This window comes from Nyctereutes procyonoides, unplaced genomic scaffold, assembly GCF_905146905.1.
Source record: "Nyctereutes procyonoides isolate TBG_1078 unplaced genomic scaffold, NYPRO_anot_genome, whole genome shotgun sequence".
Lineage (NCBI taxonomy): Eukaryota > Metazoa > Chordata > Mammalia > Carnivora > Canidae > Nyctereutes > Nyctereutes procyonoides.
Window position 1 is genome coordinate 61,204,267 of NW_026575142.1, and position 18,328 is coordinate 61,222,594.

The window sequence follows — 18,328 nt, forward strand, 5'->3', positions numbered from 1 at the left end:
AGAAGATATTTGAAAGTGCAAGTGTAACTCTTGCACAAATAAAATATAACAATAATAAGTAGAGCTTTGGAGCAAAAGCCAGTTCTGTCCCCTGTTCTGTAGAGTACAGATGTTCATGTTCGAGCACTAAATCCTAGTTTTTCTACGTATGTAGTAGACTAAACGTTATGGTGTAGATACATTTTGATGGAAGTGATATTTGGTGGCCAAAAGCCCTGGTAAAATAATTCTTTAAGTCATATCACAACTAAATATTTATATGAAGACTATTCCAAATAAGCCTAATTGAAAAAAAATAACAAATATGAAAAGATAAGTACTAAAAATGTCACAAACAATAACTAAAACAAAGAATAAAAGGCCTAGTGATCACCATACATCATCTAGTGAGAGAGAGAGAACAGTAGCTCTCATCACCCTGTAAGCAGTTTCTGTAATTAAAATGGAATGGCTTTTTGGTCTATAAGAGTGTTACTCCCCCTCTCATGTTATTTGCTCTCAGATACACATCTCTAAGCATTTTATTAAATATCCTGCCTGTAATCACTGCCCCCCCCCCACTTCTGAGCAACCAAGCACCCATATTTTGAAAACGTAAACTTGATTCTTACCACTTGATTAGTTTCTCCAGTGACACCAATGCACAAGCAGTAGCCCTGCGGATCCCGTGGTTACTGTTATGTCATGTGCAGACAGCCTCTCCACAGGGGCTGCGGTATCCCTGCCAGTCCCATGCCTCCGCCGTTTACTTCTACTGATTTTACTGCCAAGTTCAGTGCTCTGAAAAGAGAATAACCAGCCATGAGCAACATGTTCTTTTTCTGCAGACTGACAGGGCTGTGCTTTAATCTCCTCTTGTGTCCCATAACACAAGCTTTTATAACAGTTTTTGCTGACTGTCAGCCTATTCTAAGCCACTGCTCACTATCCAGTGAGGAGAAGACTTTAGAATTATTTACACTTAGTTGACAAGAAGGATGTTGAAAATGCAATGTGCATATGGTAAGATGCTAGGGTAGGCTTTCGAATTGGTATTCTGAAGGGGATTTTTTTTCTTTAAAACACTGTACACATATAGAAGCTTTTTTTCAGTATTTAAGGAACACAAATATGGCATACCTCATGAAGGGGAAGGGATGGATTTTAAATTGCTAATCATGGGTTTTTTAAGTCTTACATAAAACAATTTAAAGAAATCATCCTTCTGCTACTCTAGGCCTGGCTCTAGCTTCTCATCAGCCAACTTTCTTCTTACTTTTATACAAGCTGAGAAAAACATTTTCTTAAGTGAGTAGGATTGGATAATGGGAAGAATACTGAAAATGGTTTAGTATGGTATATACAGTGGTGCACAAGAATTGTTTATGTATTTTTTAACTTCACAAGACTTACTTGGAACATCGATCTGTGACTGACCTGTGAATCCATCTAGTCTAAATATAGCATTAAACATCTGCGAGGCACTCACATACTTGTTGAGACTAATACTATAACCTGGCTCTATCACTAATTTTGAGAACCCACCTCTTGGCCTCCAGGACAACAGTTTCTTCAGGAAAATGGGAAGTTTGAGCTAGATTAGAAGACATAAATTCTACATTTATCCTGCCTTGGACTCATTTTGTGAGAACATTTTTTTTTTGATTAAGAGGTCACATAAAATCTGAAATAAGGAGTATCTCAATTACATATTTTTATGTAGTAAACCACCCCAAAGTTTAGTGAATTAGAACAATTTATTACATTCTATAATTCTGTTGTTGAATAAGTGGTTGTTCTCACAGGTGCTATATAGACTGAGAGGCTAAGTCTAGAGGAAGGATTAGGAACTCAACTGGGGGCTCTTGACCGCATATCTTGGTTTCTGTGGGTGGAGCTCTCCACTTGGCTGTTTGGGCCAAGAAACCCATCATGAAACCCACCATGATGGTGGGTTTCCATAAGGAAACACTGTAAGAGAATTGCCCCTAAGTACACGAATTTGTTATTTATCAATACTCTACTTGTGACACACTTAAAAATATCCCATTGGGCAAAGCTACTCACATGGAAATTTCCCGAATTACTATGGAAGGTGATTTTATAATGACATGAATAATAGAAAGTGTGATTATTTGGAGGCCACCAAAGTAACAGTCTACAGGCAGTCTTTGGGAAAACTGGAATCTCTACTTAAATGAAATAGAAGCCGATCCCTTTAAATGGGCCTTGCATTCTCTAAAATCTCTTTGTCATCACCCAGCTCACTTCTCTGGTATATATATTGACTTATTTCTGTAGACTTTTGAGTTGTCTAAGTGACAACTGTTATAAATGATTTTGGCAATTTTGGTAAGGCCTTGAGTGTATACTGTTAAAACTACCTTTTAAAAAATTTGACATGTAATACATTCAGATATTTTACAGGCACTTAATTCTTATTTTTATCAAAACATTTGTAATACTAATATGAGATAATTATAGCCTTAAAAGAGTCCAATTGTCTTGGGTCTTTGCCAGTGAATCACTTGTACATGACCTAAAGGAACCTACTTTTTCTGGCAGTCACGATTTCCAGTGACTTATTATTTTTTTTTAAATCTGACCTATTCATCTATGTATGCCCAGAGGACAAAATCAAAATGAAGCTCAATTGAAAATGTATTTTTACAATGTGTAGTTTTATAAGCATATTTTTATATTTAATTTACTCCGTCTTTATTTTTGGTATAAAGTGAACTATATGTAGTCCCATACTGTATGGGATAGAGCAAAATATAAACAGATAGCTATTAAAATAATTATATGTTAACATAATTTTGCTTATGAGTAAGCAAAATCATGAATTAAGTTGGCTTAAAATACAACAATCTATTGTATTGCTTGACAAGAGTCCAGGGTTTTGGCTGTGATCCAAAGTTGGCTCAATTGATAAACTAGTGATTTTATCAAAGGTATATAGACTCCATGTCTCAATTGTGCTATCTTTATTGTTTGCTTTTGCACTTTGTTAAGCCTACTCCTCTTTTAACTTGTTGATCAGATATGCATTTCATATGCCTTAATAATTTTCAGGTGGAAAAAAGAACATGCTTCTCTTTTTCTCATATTTCTTACTTTGGAGCAAAGAGAATTTTCCCAGGAGACAACCAGTGCACTTTGTTTCACTTTTAATTGTCAAGAAATGGTTTACATTGCTATTCCTAACCCAAGTAGTAGCAGAAAGAAAGAGAAAGATCATCACAAATGACTTAGAATAATCATTTGGGATGGAATGGGTCTTAGAGAATCAACTACTATGACTATTACCATAGAGTAGCTATTTTTTTCCAATTAGTCATGTATAAGTTTTAATTGTATGATCGGATGAATTTCTGAATAGGAGATAGCCTATTGTAATAGAAATGATAGAGATCTAAAAATCAGAAATACTTGGGGCACCTGGGTGGCACAGTTGGTTGAGTGTCCAGTTGACTCTTGGTGTCAGCTCAGATGGTGATCTCAGGGTCGTGAGATTCAGCCCCACATTGGGCTCTGCACTCAGCTTGAGATTCTCGTTCCTTCTCCCCGTCCCTCCTACTTGTGCTCTCTCTCTCTCTAAATAAATAAATCTTTTCTGAAAAATCAGAAATGCTCTATTCTAGTGCTCTCTACCTCAGCAAATTTAGAATCTTTTATTCAAAACCTTTAGTGATATGTTTTCTTAATTCATGTGTGCTTTTTTAAACTTATATATATATATATATATATCCTAAAACATCCAACAGGAATAAGGCAACTCTCCATAATCAAATACATTAATATTTTGGGGTAAGAGTGAGTGGTGTCACTCCCATTTCCAGGCCTTGATCCCTCAATCTATAAATCATGGCTATCAGAGAAATAGCTCCATATAATGGATACTGAGTAAGTGCATACAAGCCTTCTGGAGAAACTTGCCTCAGTCCTGTAAGGAAGGCATTGCCATCCAGCTGGTGTTCTATCTGAATCTTTTTATTTATTTATTATTTATTTATTTATTTATTTATTTTTAAAGATTTTATTTATTTACTCATGAGAGACACACACACAGAGGCAAAGACATAAGAGAAGGAGAAGCAGGCTCCCTGCGGAGAGCCTAATGCAGGACTCAATCCCAGGGCCCGAGATCATGACCTGAGCCAGAGAGACACTCAACCACTGAGCCACCCAGGTGTCCCTGTAACTGATTCTTTAAAAGGCCATTTTGCCTTTCTATCAATCCAGCTGCTACAGAATGGTGGGGAACATGGTAAGAACAGTGAATTCCACGAGCACAGGTCCATTGTCACATTTCATTTGCTACAAAGCGAAGTCTTGATCAGAGCAATGTTGTGTGGAATATTATAATGGTGGATAAGGCATTCTGTAGTTTTGATAGAAGCACTGGATGTGGGAAAGCAAATCCATATCCAGAGTAACTATCTGCCAATATAATCAAACCTGTTACCAGGTAGTTGGTTAATCACCCCAAGAAATTTTATTATTTCAGGGGCCAGATCATATGTGGTGAGTGAAAGTCTGTTGTTGAGCCCATGCATAACCTCCATCTTTGCCACCATGACCATTTTTTCATGACCCCATTGAATGATAACAGAAATGACTGGGAAAAAAGACTGATATCCATAGGGCAGATCACTCCATTCAATTGATTATTAAAATCCTCCACTGCTAAGGTCACCCTTTAGTGAGTACTTACATGGAGCTCACACATCTTAACATTTTTTTTTTTTTTTTGCCCACTCAGAGAAGTTGATTCACATATATCTTTCCCAGATGCCTTTGTCATCAGTTTTTATGTTTTCCAATTCCCTGACCATCTAGTTAAACCATCGGCCACAGCTCACAAACTGGTATTCATGCCATGTTTGGCCATTTCTCCTTCCAAGTATAGGGAACAATCAGGTGCACTGCCTGAAAATCTGTTCAATGGGAGGATTTCCCTTCATCACTGTCCTTTAGGACTGTCCCAGAAAGAGGCTGTAGTGCTGCAGCTGTCCGCTTCCAGATGGTGTTTGTATATCGTGCAGAGCCATCTTTAAATCACATCTAAGTCCTATCTCCCTCTGTCACCTGGTCAAAGGGAACTCCCAATGAGGCCATGCATACAGGCTGGGAGTAAGAAAGAAGTGTAACAAGAGTGGGTACTATGGGTATTTGAGCCACTTCTTCATGTCACTTGCTCTTGCCTTCAGAGCTAACTCAACCCAATTATGCATGTATCATTTCATTTTGTTCATGGAGTCTTACTGTGCATGCCCAACTTTATGGCCTTGTAAGTCAGATAACACTCAGTTTATGATGAGTACTTCAGGTCTCATAGTAACTTGGTGGCATAGAGACAAGCATTCAGTCTCTACTAAAGCCTGGTAGAGGCCAAGAGCTGTTTCTAAAGAGAAGAATATTTATCTGCACATGATGGTGGGGCCCGGTTCTAAAATCCTAAAGGCTTATACTAAAATTCACCTGTAGGGACCTCCCCAAGGATCCAGCAGCATCTCTCTCTGTTACTGGTACTTCAAGCACCAGTGGGTCTGCTGGATCATCTAGCTCAAGGGATAGAGGAGCACGCATAGCAACCTGGACCTGTTCTAGAGCCATCTCTTCTCTGGGCACCATTCAAAACTAGCCGGTTTTTAGGTTGCTTAGGTAGTGGAGCTGGGGTAACTCAACTAAATGAGAAATATGTTGGCTCCAAAATCTGAAAAGGCCTACTAAGCATTGTGCTTCCTCTTTCTTGGTTGTTCAGGGATTCAGTGCAACAAATTTTCCTTCATATTAGAAAAGGTATTTCCAACATGCCCCACACCACAAGACCCCTAGAAATTTCACTGTGGTAGAAAGCCCCTGAATTTTAGCTGTATTTATATCCCACCCTCTGACACGCAAATTTCTTACCACCCAAAGCCAAGTAGTTGCTCCTTCCCTCTTACTAGGTCAAGTCCACATAATGTCATCAGTGTAATGGACCAATGTGATATTTTACAGAGGAGGAAAAAGACAATCGAAATTCCCACAAACAAAATTATGACAGGGGTCAAGAGTTGATATATCCTTGAAGTAACATAGGGGAGATAAATTAATGGGCTTGCCAACTTCAAGCAAACGGCTTCTGGTAAACCTTCTGGACAGGTATGGAGAAAAAAATGACAGCTTATTTAACTGTATACCAGGCACCAAGGGATGTATTAATTTGCTCAATCAATGAAACCACATCTGCTGTAGCAGCTGTACTTGGAGTCACCACCTGGTTAAGCTTATGATGGTCTACTGTCATTCTCCAGGATCCATCTGTCTTCTGCATAGGCTAAATAGGTGAGCTGAATGGGAATGTGGTAGGAATCACCACCCCTGTAATTTTCAAGTATTTAATGGTGGCACTAATCTCTGCAATCCCATCAGGGAGACGGTGTTGCTTTTGATTGATTATTTCCCTAGGTAGAGGCAGTTACAATGGCTCCACTTGGCCTTTCACATTATAATAGCCTTCACTCCACAGGTCAGGGAACCAATGTAGGAATTCCTCCAGCTGTTAAGTACATCTGTGCCAATTATGCACTCTAGAACCGAAGAATAACCACAGGATGGGTCCAGACACCCACTGAGTCCACTGTGAGATAGACCTGAGCTAAAATTCCTTGATCACATGACACATAAGCTCCTACTCTGACTGGAGGTCCACAGTGACATTGGGTCTCCTGGAATCAGTGTCAGATCAGAGCCAATGTCCAGTAGTCCCCTAAGTGTCAAATTATTTCCTTTTCTCCATTGCACAGGTACACGGGTCCAAGGCCACAGGTTCCTTTGGGAAAGGCTGGGAGGAAGATTAATGGTACAAATTCTCTGTAGTAAACTGGAGTCCTTCCTCAAGGGAATCTGGCTTCCCCATCATACAAGGGATCTGCAATTGTAAACCGGTTCAAGTTTGAGAACTGATTGAGGGGCCATAGCTCTCTGTTTTTATGATTCAAGTTAGACTTTCTTTCTTTGACTAGAACTTTTCTGCTTATACAGATCAAGTGAGAATTTAGTAAGTTTCTTCTCTGTTTTACTTCTAGGAACAATACGATTAACTAGCCAAAGCCGAAAGTCTGCACGTGTCAAAGGACCTGATTTGACTTTGCTGCTCGTTATTGTAACCAAGTCACATTGCCTTTGGTGATTGAGTGTCTCCACTTGGCCCCTGCCACTCTGAGATGCACTTACTCCCATTGGATTGAAGTTTTCCAACTGAGTGACTACAGTTTTCACTGTAAGGTCTGGCCTATAGAGAAAAATGAATCACAGGGCACTTTAAGGATACTGGGGCCACCAATTTATAACTTTAAGACCTCTTAACCTGTAAAAACTCTTTTGATTTTAAAGTAGGAAAAATACTAATTTTAGCATCAATGAAACACTGTAAATGATTTATCCTATTATTTTTCCATATAAAATACCTTCTCAGAGAGATTTTTCTACTCTTGACTAAAATAAGAAATTTTTCACCATAACCATCTAATTGATGAATAACAATTTAAATGTCTTTATATTTAATTTAGTTTACATAAAAAAATTAGCAAAGTCTCTTAGGGTACAAAGAAAACCTTTAAGACTCCTACTCCACAGAAGACCAAATTTAAAGCTATACAGTTTTCATGAAGGGTATTTTGTTTTGTTTTCAGAGTGTTAACAGTGTGGTAATGAAGTAGTTGTAATTTTAAAATTTCTGATTAAAAAACAGCTGTTAATTTGGTTATTAGTTTTTTAAGTTGATACAGGTTAGTAATTGAACATAAAATTTGTGGCATAGAAAGTATTTTTCTTCCATAAACTGATATAAATCAAATATAATCATACATATTTCCAAATTTGCTTATCAAGGGATATTTTATTATTGAGTTAATACTATTGAAATAATATGAGACATTCTGCCCAAATAATAAATAAATAATTATTGGAAGCGTACTGAACATTTAATAACATATTAGTATGTATGCATTTCATATAAAATGCTAAAAGTCTATACATGTTCATAGTAACATTTTCACTAAAGCTTTTTATTCTATTCTGTAAAATTATTTTTGTCATCTTTTCCATCTAGAAACTAAAAATTATATTAAAAAGAAAAACAACACTGAGCAGAGACATCAGCAACTATATACCATAAGGAGGACACATTCTACAGTTCCAGTCTAGGAAAAAAAAAAAAAAAGAACAAAACCCCAGAATACAGATATATTACATGCTATATTATCTAAAATTTCAATTTTAAGATCTTTCAATTAAAGATTATGAGATGTGTAAGGAAATTCAAAATCGTGACCCATATTCAAGAATAAATTTGGCCAATAGAAACTGACCCTGTGCTGACACAGATGTTGGGTTTAGTTGTCAAAGACCTTAAAGAAGTTATTAAAAATGCACTCAGTGAAGTAAAGCAACTTATAATGATAATAACTCAACAAAAAGGAAATTTCAACAGAGGAAAAAAAAAAACTATGAAGAAAACCAAATGGGAATTCTAGAGTTAAAAAGACAAAAATGAAACTGAAAAACTCAGAAGATTGACTCAGCAGGAGACGTAATACTGCAGAAGAGCAATCAGTGTACTTGTAGATTGATCAATAGAAATTAGTCAGTTCATAAAACAGAGAGAAAAAGGATTGAAGTAAAATCAACAAAGCCTCAGTGACCCGTGTAACAATGGTAAGCATTATGACACAGATGTGATGGGAATCCTTAGAGGAACGTACAGAGAAAAAGGGACCTAAGAGACTATTTGAATAAATGATGGCTAAAGACTTCCTGAATTTGGCTTTGAAAGCATATTATTCCAAATAATTTCTGTAAGCTCTCTGACTCTCAGGGAGGTGGAAAATAACTCCTCCTGCCTTAAGTGGAGACTACCTGTAGCGACATTCTTTTTTTTTTTTTTTTTTTTTTTGTAGCGACATTCTTGCAAAGCATGCAAAGGGAGGGGGAAAATATTGTAATTTGACAGTGGAGAAACTTTGCAAACATTACCTAAAGCCAGGTGGTCAAGATTAATATCAACAATGATAAATCATATCGATAATCTATACCCTTAATACGATGTGATAAGAATGGTAATTTATCTCTGTAATCTTTCTCCTCAAGCTATATTATCCCAGTCTAATCATGGGGAAAACATTAGATAAATCTCAATTGAAGGACATTTTACAAAATATCTGATCAGTAGCTCTTGAAAACGTCAATCATCAAAACCAAGAAAAGCCTAAAAAAATTGTCAAGTCCAGAAGGTCCGAAGGAGACATAACTGCTAAATGTAATGAAGTATCTTGAATAGGACCTTGAGATAACCAAAGAACTTTTAAGGAAATTCTGAATAAAGTTTGACCTTTAGTTAATAATGTGTCAATATTGGTTCATTAATTGTGACAACTGTACCATCCTTATGTAAGATGTTAACAATAAGGGAAACTGAGTGTGGGCTGGAGGGAAAGAAAAATCCTTCCTCTATCCTTCCAGGTCTTCCAACTGGACTACTAATTAAATTTAAATGAGACAGATTAACAGAAGAAAAATCCCCAATGTTTTATTATGTGCACACAGAGGCTCAATAATGAAATTGAGACCTCAAGGAATGAGCAAGACAGTGTTGAGTCAATGAGACAATACATTTGTGAGAAACTGACAGGCTAAAGAAAATAGGAGTTTGGGAGCTTTAATTAGGGAATTCTAGGCAGAATTTTAGCTGAGGTGGTAGGTTAGAAACAAATTTTGTCTCTACAGCTTTCTCGGCTTTGAATTTTCCATCTCTGGTAATAAGGATCTCTTTTTACTTCTTAGGACATGGGGGGTATTTTTCATCTGAGAGGTTTATTTCCTGCTTTCACAGGGACAGAGGAAGTCTGAGTGTTCTTGCATTGATGGTTTCTTAAGTAACTTTTATTAAAATAATAGATATGTCAAGGTGGCACATTTTGGAGTGGCCTGCCCTTGGTGCCTATAGGGCTATTTGAGAATTCTCTGTACTATATTACCGATATTTTTTTTTTCAAACTGAAACTGGTCTAAAATTAAAAGTTCATTTTAAAGTAGAGGAAAAAATTGATCTACAGATCCAAACATCTCAAAAACTTCCAGTTAGGACACGGTGACACATCACCACATCCTGACAATTATATTCAAACGGGTGAATGACAAAGATAAAATTTTGATAGCAGCAAAAGGAAAAGAAAAAGAAAAAGAAAAAGAAAAAAGAAACTTCATTATGTATAAACGAATAGGAAGTGATCAACAGTTATTAAAGATTTTATATGCAGATAAACTATTTATCTTTAGAACTGATCTTTTTAAATGTAAATGAAAGTCGTAAAATAGGTTAACTGAAAATACTCTATTACTTGTGCCAAGAAGGAAAAGGCCTAATAATGAGCCTTAATCCCAAAGACGTTTAAGGAAGTTAAATGTTCTGTTGATAAGCCTTTCAAATCTTGGGTTTGTAATACTTTTTTTTCTTTACAAATTCTTCCCTCTTCATGATATGTCTTCAGCTAGTTTGACAGAAAGAATAAATATACCTGAAGGATAAAAAAAATCACTCTTTTAAAATATTACATTATATTTCTCCCAGTCCAATAATTTTTTGCAGTTCATTTTTATTCAGACAAATGTAGATAAAAGAAAGGGAAAAGTAGAAATCAATTAACCCAGCTTGTATCGTGCAGATAATAGAGAATCATTAGGGTTCTTTAAAGCAAAGAACGATAAGATAAGAGATGTACTATGGGGAGATTAGTCTAGCAGTCCCTGTATACAGGATAAACAAATGAGAATCAGTTAATAGATATCAGTTAAGAAGTAATTTTGTGACCATAACAGAATGACCTGATCTGTACAGACAGACTGGATTAGAAGGAATAACATGTTTTATTGAATTCAAAAAATGAGGTGGAGAATACGTAGGCCAAATTAAAAAAGAGAGTGAGTGATAGGAAAAGTGGGAAACTGGGTTTGGATATTACTATGCAAAATTCCCTGTAATCTGATCCCAAATAACCCTTGTTGTCCTGTCCTTATTCTTTACTTGGCTCCTGCCAAACAGAGTTACGTGCTGTTTTATAATTATGTCATGAACTTGTCATCTCTAAGGACATTTATTTGAGACATTTCCTGTACTTTTGAGTGCACAGTACTGCTATATTCAACTGGGTCATTCATTCTTTTAGTAACATTAAATAGTTATTTATTAAGTTACTATTTGAAAGGCTAGTACTATATTCTGTGGCTGACAGCTTAGTAGGGAAATGAACCCATAAACAAGTGATTTTGGCAGAGCATGGCCAGTGAATCATAAAAGTATGTAAAAGCACAGCATAAAAGCACCGTTGCTGATAGGTGGACAAGGACCAGTGAACCCAGAGAGAAAGAAAAAGAATACAGGGAGCTTACTTTGATAAAAATAAGTTAGACTGTATCTTTCAAGGCTCATTTTTCTAAATCTAAGTGATAAGAAACATCACCAAGGCTATTTAAGAAGATATGTCTTTCACAAAGATTCCGTGTTGATGGGCCTTTGAAGAATTTTAAACAAGGAAAACTATATGACCAAGTTCGGATGTCAGAATATTTGGGGGCAGATTTATCAGAAGGACTGAGGGGGTATTGACTTTAGCAGCAGATGGAATAGTTGGGAGAAGTGAGTGAGGCATCTTGAGTTGTAGGACTGAAGATAAAAGGGGAAGATTTTACCAACCATGAGGTATCCGAATGGCACCGGCTCTTTGAGAATTTCATTGATCATTTTTAGGTAGAAGAGATCTCCTCTTGAATCATTTCATCTTGTTTATGCACCACCCTAAGACATATTGCTATGAATGATCATTTGTGTGCATTTTGCACCATGACCATCTTCCAGACACAGGGTCGCGCACACACACGCACACCTACATGCCTCTGCTCCTACACAAACCCACCAGTGTGTATTACCTTAAAATTACTTTGTGGATGTGAGCTCAAATGTATCCAGAAATTAAGTGTTGTATTAGGGTGTTGCTCAGCTACTACTTAGTGAATATTTGAATTAACTAAGCCTACATGATTATAAGGGTAGCTATTAAAAGAAAACTTTGATTGAGGATAGGTCTGTGTAATAGGCTAGAACTCAGCTTCAGGGTTCTGGCTGAGTCACTCTTTTTTTTTAACCATTTTACTCTTTTTTTTTTTTCCCAAGTGTAAAATGGGAATAATAATGGTTACCTGCCTCAAAGGGGTGTTGTGAGGACTAGCTAGTTGACAGTTTTAAACTATTTTGAAGATGGAATGTACTATAAATGCTCCAAGGAAAGTTTTTAAAAGCACAATAGAATAAAACTCTTGAACCAGAGCATTAGGAAAGTTAGTATGTCTTTTAGGCTGGCAATCTTCTACCGATAAAGAATTCTATGGGAAATTAACTCCACAACATTCTTTATTTTCTTGCCTCTTTTCTACTTTCTTTTGAAGCTCATATCTAGCTAGTGACTGAATTCAACAGGAAAGTTCCAGTTATGCCATAGTTTGAAATAGATGTTACTCATAAAGAAAGAAATGCAATCAAGATTATAAAATGGTCATTAATCACACTGGAAAATGTGGTCTTTTCAATATAGCACTATATTCAGAATTCACCAGGACTATTTTAAAATTCACTTTATCATTAGCAATTCAAGGGTATTTTGAAGTTGCCTAGAAGCAAATGTTCATTTTTGTGTGGCAATATACTTTAATAATTTTCCTAAAACATAAATATCAGAACTAGGTCAGAACTCCATTTTTCAAAACAATTGCTTGTTGTTTTTTTCCAAATGCCAAAATGACATATTCAAAACTCTGAAAAAGAAGTTGTTTCCTCTAGTCATTCTTATTAAGAGTATTTACACATTTCCATACTCTATTTAAAAAACAAAAATCCCCATGCATTTAGGTTAAAACAGAAGAACTGTACACTGGGCAATTTTTGTGAGAAGGGAATGTTTATAAGTGAAACATAATAACCAAATTCACATGTGCTTTAACAAGGCTGAGTTACACCCTCATTATTCTATGTTCAGTAATTTAGGATAGGGGCCTCTGAGTCTGATTTTCAATCTTTACTAAAAAGAAGCAAACAAAAACTCTAAGATTAATGACAACAAAACCCAACTTCCTATGAGATATCGTTCAGCCATGTGAAAGGAAGACATCCTCTGTTTGCAGCAACACAGATGCACCTTGAGAGCACTGAGGTAAGTGAAATAACCCAGACACAGAAAGACAAATACTGCATGGTATGACTTCTATGTAGAATCTTAAAAAAAAAAAAAAATCAAATTCACAGAAACAGGAAGTAGAAGGTGGTTGCCAGGGGCTGAGGGGTGGTGGGATAAAATAGAGAGATTGGTAAAAAGGCTGCACTTTCATCTATAACATGAATAAGGTCTCATCTTATGTATAACATGGTGACTATAGTTGATAACATTTATCATATATTTGGAATTTGCTGAGACAGGAGAACTTAAGTGTTCTCTCACACACAAATACGTGAGGTGACAGATGTGTTAATTAACTTAATGGAGAGGTATTAAATAATCATGATATACATATTAAATCATGATATACATATTAAATATATTACAATCTTGTCAGTTATACTTTGAAGGGGCCAAGGGGCAAAATGTGCTGCCCTAGCATGTCCCAAAATGTGCGCATATAGATTATTTTAAATGAAAGTTACTTAAGAGGTAGCCTGTGCAAGAAAGACACTCAGAATGCCCTCAACCCCCAGGAGAACAAGAAATCATCTCCATTTGTGGAAGGTACTTTTCCTTTACAATGAGGTACAAAGACCTTATCACCAGAGACAGGAAATTCAGGGGAGAAGCTGTATAAATAACCTTCCTACTTTTTACTAATTAACCACCCCAGCCCGAATTCTGTTTAGAAATCCTTGGTAATTGAAGTTCATAAAGTTGAGTTTTCTTTCTTTTTTTTAAATAATAGATTTACTTTTTTATTGGTGTTCAATTTGCCAACATACAGAATAACACCCAGTGCTCATCCCGTCAAGTGCCCACCTCAGTTCCCGCCACCCAGTCACCCCCACCCACCCCCTGCCCTCATCCCCTTCCACCACCCCTAGTTTGTTTCCCAGAGTTAGGAGTCTTCCATGTTCTGTCTCCCTTTCTGATATTTCCCACTTATTTTTTCTCCTTTCCCCTTTATTCCCTTTCACTATTATTTATATTCCCCAAATGAATGAGACCATACAATGTTTGTAAAGTTGAGTTTTCTTTGTCCCATTAAAGCTTTACAGATTTATTGTCTCTTTGTCTAAAATGTACAAAAACTGCCTGCCTTGGCAACTTCTTTAGTTCTCAATTTCGTTATTGGGTCTCTGTGCTCACGTAATAAAACTTTGGATTTTTTCCTCATGTTAATCTACCTTATACAAATGTAACTATTAGACCAGTTGGAAGGCCTTGAAGGGTCATTGCAGAATTTTTCCTTCCTTCACCCTCAATAAAGCTGGAAAAAAAAAAAGCTATTGAAAGTCAGAGAACTGAAAAAACAAACTACAGTTTCTAAGTGGAGAGCAGTCAGGATATACAAAGAATCAGTGAAACAACTAGAATAGATTTGAGATAGGTATACTAGGTATAAAATCTAGAGAATGAGATAAATAGAATGTAAGGCTGTTAAATATTTTTGTGTTATTCACCACTGCATTTCTAGCCCCTAGGATGGTTTTGCTCTGTAGTAGGAGCTCAATAAATATTTCTTGACTCAAGAAATAAATGGAATATGGGTTCATAACTTGAAGTGGTAGGCAGTATGGATCAATTGTAGCTCCTTAAACAGCAGAGTGGCAGGATGAAATGTGTTTAGAAAGCTTATTTTGGTGGTGGTTATGTGAGGTGACACTAGAGGAATAATCACATGGTACCGTTGACAGAACCATTTCTATGGGAGATTGCTTGACTCAGCCATGTTTTGAACATCTCATCATCTATGCTTTCAAATGCAAGAAAATCCAACATTACAAATACTATCAATTGAATCAACCTGACAGTTATGCCTTATGATATCTTGCTGAGCTATCATAGCATTTGCATTATACATAAGCAGTGAACCAAGAAGGAAAGGCTTTGTATCCACTACATTTGGCAGCAAAGCTATATAAAACAAATCCCTTCTACATTTGTATTAAAGTTGACACCAGTATGCCTCTGCCTGCAGAAAAAGGAGGGCTGAAAAAGAAAAGGTGTTTGCTCTCGAATTTTATTTTATTTATTTGTTTTTCTGTGTGTCTAGTTTTTTAATGAAGGATGCAGAATGACAAGCCGGGACTTTATTCCAAGTTCACAACGGACATAAGAAAACAAGAGATACCACTTAACAGAGGTAAATAATTCCAGGAGATAAAAGTCCATGAATGTGTTTTCCAAAATGCAGGTTCTGGTTCAAATGTAACTAAATACTGATGTTGTGGTGTTTCCCTTATATCTGAAAGGGCTTTAAGAAATATGAAATCTTGCGCAGACCTGGTGGCTCACCAGTTTAGCACTGCCTTCAGCCCAGGGCCTGATCCTAGAGACCCAGGATCAAGTCCCACAAGGGGCTCCCTGCATGGAGCCTGCTTCTCCCTCTGCCTGTGTCTCTGCCTCTCTCTCTCTCTCTATGTCTATCATGAATAAATAAATAAAATCTTAAAAAAATCATTAAAAAAAAGAAATATGAAATCTTGTTATTGGGTAAACTGGTGGCACAGCTAGCCAAAGATCTTTTCCAGTGGCACCAAATTAACTTGTGGGGAGAGCAGAGGTAACTGCCAGATAACTTTTAATCTGTGGAATTATCCAAAGTTTGAAATACCATGGGAAATCTTAGGAAGCCCAGCAATCAGTGAATGGGTTATCCATAATCCTGTGGGTCCTATACACTGTCATTCAGAATGCTTCTCAGAGTGGCGGCATATGAGAAATTAACCATCTTGCATCTTGGCCTTTCTGTCTTGTATCTTCAATCATCCATGTCACAGGACATGGATAAGTAGTTGGGAAGTGTTAAACTCTGATAGTAAAACAAAATCAGAGGTAAGGCAAATGTTTAACCAGTTCCATTCAAACACAAGCTAATGAATAAAGAAATTTGGGTTCCAGGGGCCAATTATTCTGCATTCCTGAGAAATCTTAAACCTTTTCTCATTCTGGCGATTATTTTTACATTGCACTTTTCCACCACAAATTCAGTGGGTGTCTATTCTTTGATGTGAATATATCACTGAAAGATCTGAATTGGGATACTAGAAGAAAATGTTTTAAAAATCTCCATGCATGAAAAAGGAGCCACCTGTTCGCTTTCTATGGCGGGGAACATTCTCATGGAGTTACTATGAGGCTAAGTCAGTCCACTTCAATTTTTGCTCTTTAACAGATTCTATGAGGCCATTGTACTCTTCAGGTTCAGGAAGCTCATTCAGTGGTATTGCAACATCCTTATATGGCAGCCTGTCTTGGCAAGTGTCATCAATCAAATCCAAGATCCCTCCATGTCTCAGTACTGCACTAGCCATTCTCCTGCAGCTAATCTGGTCAGTTCAGCACCGCCCAATGTTGTACCCTGCTCTTGAACTTTAGTCTTAAAATGAACAAAAATGAAACCAAGACAAATGACAAAAATAATAAAACAAATATTCTTCACTTTCTTTATGAATATGCTTTTCAACAGAGTCTGATTTTGAAAACATCAAAAAGCAAGTGGCTTAATTATCAAATATTTGTTTCAATGATTAAGAAAAAGTTAATAATTACTTTCTACTTATTCTAGTTACATCTCATTTTCCTTTTGCTAAATAAGTGTGGAGTTGTGATAATTAAGATGTCCTGATTTTATTATCATTATTGTAAGTAAAACTATTGTGAATACTATTATTATATTAGCAACAATTTATCTTTGTTACCATAATAATGTATAATAGCTCCATTATAAAATGAATATTAGTAATGCATTTCACTAACATTTGTATAAATCTTTATTTTCACATTTATTATTTCAACTAGCCACAATAGGCAAGTATTTGGATGGTGCACATATTAGAATCTTTCTTTTATATTGGGGAATCTAGTAATCAGAAATACTAGATAATGGCAGGTCACCCAGTCATTATAGAACTGCAGTCTTTTATGTCCTACTTCTTTTTCTCCACCATGCTGCTATTCTTTCTGCTACTTTCTTTCACTATGTAGTTCTTTTTTTCTTTAATCTCTGGCCAAAATTAAAATTTATCACTGAAATACAGAACTTGTCCAAATTCATGACCGACCTTTTGAGAATAAAACATTTTGTCTAAGCTCACAGGATGAAATTCTATTTTATTTTCAACTTGGTAATAAAAGAACCACATTAGATAATTTAATTATTATCCTGCATAAACACATAAACTATAATATAGCCTCCTAACTATTCTCACTCTTGTGATGGGGAAATTGAAAAGCAAAGAGGATCAACTGCATAATTTTCAGGAGGTTTTCTGGAAGCCATATTTTTAACCTACGTATGTCTCTAAGTCTTTGCATAGGTAGTTCTGTGCTTTCTAAATTATTAACAAATTGAGACAACTAATGTTCAGTAAATAATGTGCTACTCTATAGAGAAGTTCCTTCCCTCTCTTCATCTATTTGAGTAATTAATATTGTTATCCAATATTGCTCCTAACACAAGGATTTCAAAAGATATTGGCTGCTATGCAATAGAATTGTCACTCGAGTATGAGTTTAATCACTACAGAGTGGTAAAAAAAAATGACAAAAATTAGCTTCTACCCAAATAATAAACTTCCCTTCCCTGAAATGACAGAAATAATATAAACATCTTGAGCTACATTATTAAATTATCATAAACAGAGTCATGTTAGAGATAGGGGCGAATCATTCTAAAGGCTTGAAATTACTCTAGCAAGAATTGACTAAAACCTCATTAAAGTAATTAACATAATTAAGAAAAAGTGTATTTCTTTAATGAGAACTCTGCTTGAATCTGGAAACATCAGGAAACATATTTTGCGCATTTTTAGGTAAGCACCAAGATATTTGTTGTCTGGTCTTAATAAGTGGAAAAATCCATATTTTGGATATGAATGCATCAGGTTATCTCAGTAGAATGATGCTTTTACACATTCAGATCACAGTGACTTTCCTTTTCTCTGATTCTGTGCTTACCAAACACATTTCTGATTATAATTTGACTTGTAGACTGGCACATGTACAGATAGCATCTTAGTCATATTTGGGCCTTTAGTACAGCATGCTGAAGGGGAGAAAATGTGCTGATTTACCTTTAAGTTCAG

At 36.1% G+C, this 18,328-nt stretch overlaps 1 protein-coding gene across 1 annotated transcript; it reads right to left on the reverse strand.

Annotated features, from left to right (window-relative positions):
- Positions 1 to 16,372: 16,372 nt before the first annotated feature.
- Positions 16,373 to 16,555, reverse strand: LOC129498931 (anaphase-promoting complex subunit 13-like). Its single transcript, XM_055308539.1, has one exon. It carries the CDS (start codon positions 16,553 to 16,555, stop codon positions 16,373 to 16,375), a length of 183 nt encoding a protein of 60 aa, XP_055164514.1.
- Positions 16,556 to 18,328: the final 1,773 nt, after the last annotated feature.